Here is a 12,170-nt window from a genome sequence, read left to right as displayed (position 1 = left end):
TAGCTCATAGTTTACCACCTGTAAATATTTTGTAGGGAGATGGCACTCTGGGCTCGCACGCGCATGCTCACTGGCAACTATTTGAGGCAGGTCCAAGAGCTCTATTCTGGTAGGTATGGCAGCTTTCCGATGGAGGTACGAGACAGTATCGCTCCATGGATCGAGATGCAGGACTGGTAGGTGTATTTTGTGCCCTTATCTATATCCTTACCTTACCTGGCTGTAGTATGCACTGTTCTGTTATCCTAGTTAATTAGCGACAATATTGTTACTATTCTGATAGTTGCCAAGAAAATCAGGTTTAATTAGGTAAATTTTTACCCCCTCATGTGAATTGCAATTTAAAAATTTTTATAATGTGACTGCGCTGATCATTTTAGTCGAAGATAAAAAGTCAATGCATTATGTGCACTTATCTCTTAAGTCTCAACAAGAAGGTCCATTGGGTCATGAGAATGCATATAGTCTCGTATAAAGTCATTACACACCCCAAGACCTTTCTTGATGTATCTTGTCTAGTTACTATGATAGACTTCACATCTGTCATCGTCAGTAGTTTGATCTCAGTATTACTCATAATTGAATAGCAGTAAAACTTGTTTCTGTATAGACTCGTCTGGATAGATTTTCTATAATCAGTCAATACCCTAAAAGAGTGTACATTAAAGGTTTGCTTGCAACAAAATTCACATTATAGTTATTTGGTATCAAAAGGTTCACCATGTCTTACTCTGCTGTGTTGTACGTGCAAAATATGTGGAAATGTGATTACAAGTTCCTAAAATCTCAAAAACGAACAGTTAGTCGCAGCCATCACTAAAACGTTGTAGTTTAGAATCTCTTTATTTTGATTACGCTTTCAAACATTTTGGTTATTGTTTCGACACGTGGCATTATCACGTGAATTGAAAGGCCAATAAAAGGCTCAAAATAAAACGTCTCGTAGCAATAGTTTATGACAAACACTTCGGGTTTTACAGAAAAGCCTGTATCAAATATAGATGCTCGCTACTTTACAGTTTTGTTTTGGCTTGGTCTAATCATTTATTCGTAATCTGATCATGTGACCCCATACTTCTTGCCAAACAGCGCGAACGATTTCTGCAGGATTTTTGACTATCCCAGGTGACCAACAGGCTCCTAAGGTTTATCAGAGGATGATATGCACTCCTTCGGACTGAGGTTAAAAAATTAAACAAATTTTTATAGTCGATTTGAGAAATCAGTGCTCAAAGTAACAGCATTACAATGATGATGAAATAGATGCGTAATGATATTAGACAAGGTTTTATTGAATGCGTGAAGTATATTTGTGAAAATCTTTCGACGAATGAGGTTGCATGAAAGTGTAAACAGAAGTCATCGTGTTCAGCTATGTCCCATTTGAGCCGTTTTGGAAAGGGATTCCAATCTACGGCGTTTTCGTGATGGCTGTGATTAACTGTTCGTTTTTAAGCTTTTAAGAGCTTGTAATCACATTCCCACATATTTTGCACCTACAACACAACAGGGTAAGACATGGTGAATCTTTTGATACCAAATAACTGTAATGTGAATTTTGTTGCAAGTCAACCTGTAAAGAAGAGTAACAGATTGCAAGCTAGTTTATCATTCTAATGTATCTATAATTAATTTACTTAGTACTTACTAACAATAGAAACTTCCATTTTTTTAACCTCGCGATAAATAATTTGGGTCTTTACACTTAACATCACAGCAAATTCTTTGCATAAGACTAGGTTACAGGAACTAAATATTCTTTTATAAAAATACAATATAAAAAACTAAATTTAAAAACTGAATTAGATCTAATAAATAGTGAGTGATAATCCTTAGTATATCAATAGCCATGTCCGTCTGTCTGTTCCAAGCCACGCTTGAAGGTTCAGAAAAGAAATTGCTCTCAATGGAACTTGAACCCACACCTTTTGGCATGGTAGACCAACACTACACCACCTGCACCAATCAACCACCTTCAAGTGTACTGGAATAATCACGCAATTAGTTATTACACTCAATTATCTCTCACTGCATACTAGACTTCCAGGGTACTACTTACTACTAATCAATACAAGAGGTCAGTTTTTACCCGTAACTTTACTTATGAAATTGCACTACGTATTTCAGGAAAGGTTAAAGTCATCAGCTTGCGGGTAGAGCCGGACGATAGCTTAAATTTTTTGTTGGGTGACAACAGTTTCATATTTTGAAGTGATTGTAAGTATGGGTTTGGCTGTACATATAAATGAATAAAAACATTTTTACCTGTAACAGATATAGGGACTGCTCATTCTTACCTGTAACAGATAGGGACTGATCATTTTTACCTGTAACAGATATAGGGACGGCTCATTCTTACCTGTAACAGATAGGGACTGCTCATTCTTACCTGTAACAGATATAGAAACTGCTCATGAAATGTTTCAGGATAAATCTTTATCTGATTAATTATATTGAAAAGTCGATTCGTGATAGATAGTTAACATGATGGTGGTGTTTTTATAATGATAATGGAAAATCCAGCAAGCATGTCCTGACCTTCACATGACTGAGGCAAATTCTCATTGGTCAATTTATCTGCCAATGTCAAATTTAATAGCGTAAGTGTGTAACCCCAGTAGATACCAATACTACACATCGGCTGGGCATTTTGCCTATGTAGCCTATAGCCAGGCTTCAGTCCTAGAATGGCAGCTATAAATTATCCCAATTTGCTTAAACGTTTGGCTTGTGTCATCAATAAATTTCTTACACGAATGGAAATAATAGCTGTATACAAAAGTTATTATTTAAAAATCAGCCAGTCCAAGTTTTGCTTTCGTGATTAAGGGTTTGATGAAACTTCTTTCAAGTATTCTTGTGCAATAATCTTAATCTAGAAATTTAAATCTCAAAGTTTGTGTGTGTGTCGGTTAATCTAGCTATAGTATTAAAATTTAGAAAGGAAATATCCGTTTAATGCTGGATTTGATCTTGGAACCTCTTGTTTGCCAGGCAAATATCTTACCAATTAAGCTACGCGAGATGCACTGAATTCTGAGGCGATATATGTCGCTATGTGAGTGAAAATACACATGCTGCTTCGCGCGGCACAACGTCATTTTATGCATGCTCTCACAGCTCTTATTAGGAAGTACTCAAAGTACTACTAGCTTACTCAAATTAGCCATTGGCAATGTGTCAGGCTAATAGCAAGTGGCAGGCAACTACATTACCTGTCACTGTTTATAAACTGATTTTAATACTCGTGCAACGCCGGTCATTTTGCTGGTTTTAATATAATGATATACCGTACCAACTGCTTACCATTAAAAATGTTAAAAATGTTTCCTGTTTGTTTCTGCACTTAAAATTGTTGCTAACACGCAAGTTTTATTTGAAATAACAGCAAAATGTTATTAGAATTCCAGTTTATCATGCTTTGTGCTCGGAATAGCGCATTGATTTTTGCGCTGTCAGTTAACCTTTATACTATGTCTGTCATTAGATACAACTGCTCGCAATATGTTGGATGTTTTTCTATGATGATATGCATATATCAGCTACCACCAGGGCTACTGTGTACAAAGGGCTTGCGGTTAGTTTTCACAAACCAGCTACAGTAAATAATCTGGGCCGAGATTGTTTATCGTTTATAGGAATTTTATGTTATTCCAACACTAAAATACATGTAAATTGCCTAATCCATTCTAGGATCTTCCCAAACTCACCCCTTTGGCCCTTCAAAAATGAAAAAAGTAAATTTGCCTTTTTGATTTAATGAGTTAGTAACTCTGGCATTATTGGTTTGGATTGACAACTTTTCTCTTTTTTCTTATCACTTTCACATGGTTTCACTTTCACGTGGTTTTGCGGCTATGATTATGGTAATTTTACGTTAGGGGGAGTGAGGGAGTTAAGGGGAGTCAACTTTTTTCTATACAACAAGATCTACGCTAAAGGAAAAAGTGTATATGTGTATCCAAAATAAAGTGAGACAAAAATATATCTTTACTATAATAAGAGCGGTGTCTGTCAGTCCATCTGACCAAAGCCTAAGCTAAACATTAGGATAAAACATCACTTTACGAGACTGCAACTCATGACATCCAGCTTGTCAGACTGACACTCTAACACTGACTAACGCTGACTAACACTAACTACACCAACGCTAACAATTGATCACCTTTGGGTATTTCTGATTAATTGTGAGCTACCTATTATCTGCGCTTTATCGACATACCTGACAATCTTTCACAGTACACTGGGCAACCAGAGTACTAGTACGTATATATAATATATATGATACCCCAATACCTCATTTTCTCTCTCAAGTGCGGCAAGAGAGAATATGATAACTTCAAGGCTTTAGAGACTCTCATTATACAAATCAATTTTGGTAACGTACACCAACTGGACGCTTTGCATTATATGAAATTTGTTACGAAATATGGAGCAAAAACTTTACATAAATTATTTACGTTAACTGGAACTTATGCTATAGGAAAGCCTGCTGTACCTATTTGACCTTGTGGTGCATTGTGGCATCTGAGAACTAAGTTTGATGCGCAGAAAGTGCCATTGTTTTTTATGGATGGTTGAGCCTGCTGGTATGATATATTTTTATATAAACTTAATGGTAGAAGTCTACTCATCTGCGTATTTTTAATTTGATCCACTAAATGTTGTCATTGTGAAGCCTTGTTCTGTCCCCAAGTTGCACTTAGATTGCTGCCTAGACCCAGACTGGCAGCAATGAGAAATAACACTGTTCAGATTGCAAGATTAAGAATGCTGGATGACACACCAGTTTTCAAGCTAAGCAGGCTTCATTGAGTCAAGTACTACAGTATTAGTAAAAATCAAATTGCAAAAAAATTTAGTAGATTTTGTTAAAAACTATCGGTATTTTTCTATCATTTGCGATTGTTTTTGATGTTTGAGGTAATCTGACTGCCAGGATGTTTCAAGATTAAAATTGACCAAACTTGATCGTGGTTAAAACGCTAAGAAGAAAAAGATGTGCGAAATGATATCACTAGTTACTATCGTTGCTATTGTTGATATCGGCTACTGCATTTACATGTAAGTTGCAGCATTACGCGTCTCTATTCTGTCAGTCTCTGCAATTATAGACGTCAGACTCGCACTTGATCTGCACGTCTTAATCGCTATCAAGTTTTGTTGAGTTTAATCTTGAGGCAACCTGGCATTCACATAACCTCAAACATTAAAAACAATTGCAAATAATAGAAAAATACGGATACTTTCTGATAAAATCTACTAAAATTTTGTGTAAGTTCATCTTTAAAGTCCAACATAATATTGGTTACTAGGCCAGTTATTCGCGTTTTCACTAATATTTTCTACTTTAGCATCGGGATATAATCCACCACAGCCGTTGCTGTGCTGACTTAAAACATGCCAGTGCAATGTCTGTTTTACTCCAGTCTCCAAATGAAGTCTCCACTGACATCACACTTAGACACTTTCACTTACCTCAAGCGACTAGATGAGCTGCTTGCTTGCAACGTGACATCACAATGTATGGCGTGGTAACCACGAAAAGGTTCCAGTAGCCATTTATGATCTTTCTCAAATTATGTGCTAAATCGCAGTTAAATCACATATAAAACATACCACAAACCGCATGATAGTGTTAAAAAATGTAAAATATTTATTTCATATTCAATAAATCATTAATGATATAGCCGTCGCTTTAAAATTGAAGAAGCATTTAAATAATAAAAATATAAAACTCGATAAAAATAAACTGTTAATTAAAGCTACTGTTATTGCAATGCATTAGTGTATGTTTTTGATAAAAAATTTGTCAATAACACTACTGCTCCTGAATAATCAGGATTTGCTCGACTTTTAAACTTTAAATTTGTTTAAATTATCTAAATTCGAAAGTATGAGCAAATATTCGTGAGATGCTACCAAATTCCAGACATTTCTCATTGCTGTGTATTGTAATGGCTTAATTAGACACGATTGTTTTGTTCACAGACTAGTTCATGAGACATCCAACTAAAACTCTTCACTTAACTAGGCTCGAAGTATTGCTCGGCATTGCTGAAACATCAGCTTCACTTAACTAGGCTCGAAGTATTGCTCGGCATTGCTGAAACATCAGCTTCACTTAACTAGGCTCGAAGTATTGCTCGGCATTGCTGAAACATCAGCGATGCAGAAAACAACTTATATGCGAAAAGTTTTTCTATTGACAGTCATTCGATAATCTTTACTCAACCCGTCTTAAAAACCTTTCAATCAAGGCTGTGTTTGTTCTCTCCCTACTCCAGATGTATTACCTAAATTGGACATTTGTTTTTTACATTTAAATAATATATAATATAGTATAACACAAATAAACAATGTTAATGGAGACAAGTAGTTGTTACATTAGTTCAAAAAACTTGTTTTTTGCAGTCCTCCACAGTTCTATATATTCCGGTGGGGGTTTTGTCTTATTCAGTAAGGGATTTGATTTGTGATTGGAATAGCTGAAAGCATGTCATTATAAAATATCATACCTATCACTGCGATGAGTGAACCTCTTTTATGCAACACCAAATCACTTTTATTGCAGTCTGCATGTTGTTTAGCTAAATTAGAGTATTTCTCCATTTTGAATAACTTTGATGGCCCCAGAGCATTGACAATAAATGACAAATGTAAAAGTGTTAAATGTAGTGTGACTGCGACAAAATCTTTGTTTGCATTAGCTAAACACTTATTACGTGACAGACAGCTGTGTGTTAATCAGCATTCATTTTGTAATAGAATAATTCATATCATTTGCCATACTTGTGGTAAGATGAGATCAGGTCGATAACTAATGATAACTTTTATAGTGACACAGCTGACTATCTCCGCTACTAGCAATAAGAGTTTAATTTCATGTGCAGCACATCATCACTATGTCATTTTCTTTTGTCAGGTTCTTAGAAATTTGGCTAATATAGCCTAACGTTCTCAACCAAACCTGTTATCTTACGATAACAGTTATGGTTGTACTGCACACCTACTTTTTGGGAATAAATTGCTGAGGGATCTAAGTCTATTGTAAGTGGCTGTTTCTAATTACTCATAATATTATATCGCTATTGCAGCAGCCGGAAAGTCAGCCAAGTTAAAATGACTTGAAGTTTTGATTTTATCAAATTTGTTTAAATAATAAAACAGAGCGCATGCACAATCTCCTATTTTAACTGCTTTAAAAATATAAAAACTGTTGACTCGTTTCAGCTGCTCACTACCTGAGTTTGTGAAGTATTGCATCGGCCAGCATTTGAATGTACCGATGTATAGAAGGCCGATCTGGGAGGCAAGTCTGAAATTATTTGTAGAAACTGAAATATGCAAGTATATCTCTTTATTGATATCCGTAATCATCAACAAAATGGTGTGTTTGTTACATGCCAAAACAAAAATGAAAAACCAAAAATCAGGAATGATTGAGTAGGGCTAACAAATGTAAAAAAACAGTTTAGCGTATAAAGTTTACATGATTAAATCAAAACTGGCTGTTGTTTTAGACCCTTACACAAACAATAAATGGGGCCAGGGTTAGCTACATACTCTAATGGACAGTACAGTAGCCGCTCCTGCAACGTATATCTCCTATAACGTAACCTCCACATAACGTAAAAAATTTATGTAAAGTTTTTGCTTCGTACCACTCAAAAACCCCATATAACGTAAAGTGTCAAATCGGTGCAAGTTCTCAAATTCGATTTGAGTAACAAGAATCTTGTAGTTAGCCTAAAACGGCGCTTTCTTTCTTTTGCTGCATTTGTGAGGCAAAATGACATACATATGGCGTAATCTCCATTACTATATAAAATTTACATATTTCACGATTTTCCGATTCGCCGTGATAGATCATGATTGATCAAGAAACCTGTCGACAAAACAGAATAAGTACTTGCACATTTGTTCAGAAATACTTGAAGGTGATCGATTAGTGCAGGTGTTACAGTGTCGGTCTACCAATCTGAATGCCAGAGTTGGAGTATCATCAAATAGTATCTATTATCCGAATTTTGATCCTCCTTGGAAACAGATAGACTACGAACAGGTAGACACCGCTCTTATGATAGAAAAAATACGTTTTTGTTTTGCTTTATTGTAGACATGTAAAATTTTTGTTATTAGTTTTCCTTTGCAGAATAGACTTTGCTATTCAGAAAAAATAAAAAAATCGTTGTAATTGGGCATCGAAAATTTACTTAACTTATTGTAAAATTACTATAAAATCATGAACCATAAAACGAGTGAAAGTGATAAGAAAAGAGAGAAAAGTGGTTGATACGAACTAATAATAGCCTACTGCAGTTACGGTACAGCCAACAAATTAAAAAGTCAGGTTTTTTTTCTGTATGGCTCAAGGGATGAGTCAAGGGATGAGTTTGGAAATATCTTGGAACGGATTAGGCAATTTGCATGTAGTTTGCCGTTCGTATAACATAAATTATCTATAACGGAAACGTTTTTGGAAAGGAATATTTCCGTTGTACTATTTCGCCTACTAAATCTCATCTTTTGGATTGTGCTAAAGAGAGATTCACGAAGTGTACATTATGATAAGGTACAAGGTGTAGACATTTGAAGTCAATACCAGCTTTAATGGTACTCTAAGTCTTGCAGTACATTTAGAAACTGAAATTTGATGTGACAGTTTATGCCTATATATATATATATATATTTGAAAAATTATTGCAAAAAAAGTAAACTTTTAGTATTTGCGTTACAAATTTGTTTCGTGCGGAGCACTCATCAGACGCGATTGTACTAAATTACATTGCGTTAATTATCACAAATTAATTAAATTACAAACTTTTAGTATTGCGTTACAAACAAATTTGTAACGCAAATACTAAAAGTTTACATTTTTCGCAATAATTTTTCAAATATTTCATACTCCACTAATAATCTTTTAGGTTTTTAGTGTAGAGTTCTCTTTTTATATGCTTTTGCACTTGCTTTTAGTTAATATATATATAAATATATATATATATATGTATATATATATGTATATATATAGACATATAATAGACATATAGGCCTATGTCTATTACTGTTTGGTGCTCATACCTTGGACTTGACATAAAAACAACCTACCTAGATCAGGGTTCCATAATAAAATGTACCCAAGGCGCTGCTTGTGTAGGGTGTAAAGAGTTTTGCTAACCCAACTTTAGAGTAAATTCTAATATATCAAATATAATCAAGGAATAATGATTGAATTTTTTTAAATATTAAAATTTCGAAATGCTGGTAGTTATGCTTCGGTTTGAGTTTACAAAGGGTCAGAAATTCCACCTACACACTGTGAATTATTGGTATACTTGACTCATAATATCACCCAGCTTTTCTCTTAGCTCTGGCATAACTTTGAGCAGATAGCTATGTACCCCTTTGTTTGAGCAAATGGCTAGCCAAACCCCTGTTTGCTACAGTAACTAGTACAAGAGATTTTGAGCATCATTTCAATCCAAATCACTTCAGCGGGTTTTTGTGGTTTGCCATATTAGAGAACTGTCAGTAAGACATCTATTCCCGCCTTGAGCCATCATTTTTACTTGTAGTTATAAAATTTGTGAGACTTGGTTGTGTATAACCGTCGATAGCCTTGTGTTTGCATTCGACCCTTGTGTGTCTACTAGAGATCCTACAGCTCACCGCCCCCTCTCCTAGACAGCTATATGCAGTCAACCCTATTGTCAACAGATTCCAAGAATTACATAGCGTTTGTATTTCCTAGGGTTAGGAGTAATTGTTTGCCAACAACTGGGCTTTTCCGCCTACATTGCCTTATCCGGACTGTTCAAGTGCCATCGTACGTAAGCGCGCACTCACGTATGAGCCATAAATACATATTCCTGGAATTGCTTCTTAGTTACCTCTATGGTGCCGTATTCATCACCACTCCATCTGTAATAGTCTTGCATTATCAGTTGCTTATCTCAGTAAGGACAACCAAACGCTTGATAGATGGCCCATTTCTGTTCCGTTTCGTCTTACCTTAAAATTCTTAGAATTGTTTGCGTAAGATTGATACCTCTGCCCTTGGTTGCTTGTATTTGCCTGTGTGATATGAGTTTCAGCGTGAAAGACATTGAGCCTACTAGACATACTGTGGCTAAGACATACTGTGGCTATTTCCTACAGCTGGAGGCATCAGTTGCGAATGTCTGGGAGCCAGTTAATTATCAAGGCATCAGCCCTCTCTTGGCACTTGGATTCTAATTATTGCCTCTCTTTAACTTAAGGCGCTGCCATTTTGTCATTCTATTTAGCCTTTGGTTGGCCGTCTACATTTGTCATTCTGTTTAGCCTGTCATCGAGCATCTACATTTGTCATTCTGTTTAGCCCGTCGGACGTCTACATTTGTCAAGTCAAGCTAGTTGGGGTCAGGGACCTATCTGAGTGCCCTTACAATCATTCGATCAACTAGAGTTTCAGTACATGTTTACATGCGTAAAGGATTCGTTGTGAACCCTTCCGGCCGGTCTTCTCCATGCCGGCCTGGTTGGTCTTCTTAGTGCCGGCTCGGTAGTTAGCGGGCATCTCTTCACCATCTGGCAGCCACTCGATCTCTTCTCTGTTTGGCCTGTTAAGGTCGGGTCAACTCCCTCTCAGCCCGGCTGGGCCAAGCTGTCTTCCTGCCGGCCTACTGGTGCGGTGGCCAGTGTTGGCATCGTTCGGCTGGGGCTCAGTCATCATCTGTCACACATTGACTTTTTTCCCTATTTATTGTTTAAGTCACCTTTAACAAAAGATTGTTGTAACTTGCAGCCGAAGCCTTTGATAGCCTTTGGCCCCACTGGAATTGTCTGCATTGATTTTGTCTAACACAAATTACAGTGCATAAGGCAACCAGCGTTAAAGGTACTAGTATTTCTGGTATATATTAGACAGTCCGTAAAGAGGCAGTATCAGGACCTCTGTTGATTTGGTACAGTTGGTGCCAGAAGAAGCATTCTATTGTTCCGATTCTGTGGCCCCACGATTCTGCATGTTATATCAACAGAAATGCCTTTCTACTTAATTTTATCATTCCAATGGCTGCTTATGTCTGGGCCTCATCACCATCTCATTCTCAATTTTAAAATTTCAGCTTGCCCAAATTCAAGCTCGATTACACAAGATGGTCATCCATTGTAGAAAGCTGTAAATAAGATAGTCGTATATTGCATGAAGTCGTAAATAAGATAGTCGTATATTGCATGAAGTCGTAAATAAGATAGTCGTATATTGTATGAAGTCGTAAATAAGATAGTCGCATATTGCATGAAGTCGCAAATAAGATATACCTAGTCGTATATTGCTTGAAGTCGTAAATAAGATAGTCGTATATTGCATGAAGTCGTAAATAAGATAGTCGTATATTGCATGAAGTCGTAAATAAGATAGTCATATATTGCATGAAGTCGTAAATAAGATAGTCGTATATTGCATGAAGTCGTGAATAAGATAGCCGTATATTGCATGAAGTCGTAAGTATGATAGTCATATATTGCATGAAGTCATAAATAAGATAGTCATATATTGCATGAAGTCGTAAATAAGATAGTCGTATATTGCATGAAGTCGTGAATGAGATAGTCGCATATTGCATAAATTTGTAACTAAGATAGTCGCATATTGCATGAACTGGTAAATAAGATGATCATATGTTGCACGAAGCCGTAAATAAGGTTGTCATATAATGCATAAAGTCGTAAATAAGATAGTAATATATTGCATGAAGTCGTAAATAAGATAGTCGTACTTTACGTGAAGTCATAAATAAATAAAATAGTCATATATTGCATGAAGTCAAACAAGGACTCAAACACAACATAGTTGTGCACCCTATAGTCATATAGGCTAGTTGAATATTGAATATAGCCATCCACTGCATAGATTTGCATATGCAAAGAGTCATATGCAAGATAGTCATGCATCAGTTATACATGTACCCAATTGAGTCATATGCAAGATAGTCATGCATCAGTTATACATGTACCCAATTGAGTCATATGCAATTGCTAGATCCACCCTACATAAAGTCGTCATGCCTCAGTTTTAAACCTTTGTTCGGGATGGAGTGTTTTTTGACAGGAACCTGTGTACTAGTTATTTCCTAAATACACAGAGTTACAACTGAGAGTGAACACAAATACATAGAGTTACAACT

At 36.1% G+C, this 12,170-nt stretch overlaps 1 protein-coding gene across 1 annotated transcript in view; it reads left to right on the top strand.

Annotated features, from left to right (window-relative positions):
- The window catches only part of LOC137391308 (signal transducer and activator of transcription 5A-like), a 45,614-nt gene that overhangs the window by 3,092 nt on the left and 30,352 nt on the right, over window positions 1-12,170 (top strand). Inside the window, exon 2 of the mRNA XM_068077738.1 lies at window positions 36-176. Coding sequence (XP_067933839.1) covers window positions 40-176 — 137 coding nt within the window. The 5' untranslated portion in view covers window positions 36-39. The remainder of the gene's footprint in view (window positions 1-35; window positions 177-12,170) is intronic.

This window comes from Watersipora subatra, chromosome 3, assembly GCF_963576615.1.
Source record: "Watersipora subatra chromosome 3, tzWatSuba1.1, whole genome shotgun sequence".
In the NCBI taxonomy this organism is placed as follows: Eukaryota; Metazoa; Bryozoa; class Gymnolaemata; order Cheilostomatida; family Watersiporidae; genus Watersipora; species Watersipora subatra.
Note: the sequence above shows the minus strand (reverse complement) of the source record. Positions and strands in the feature narration are given on the sequence as shown.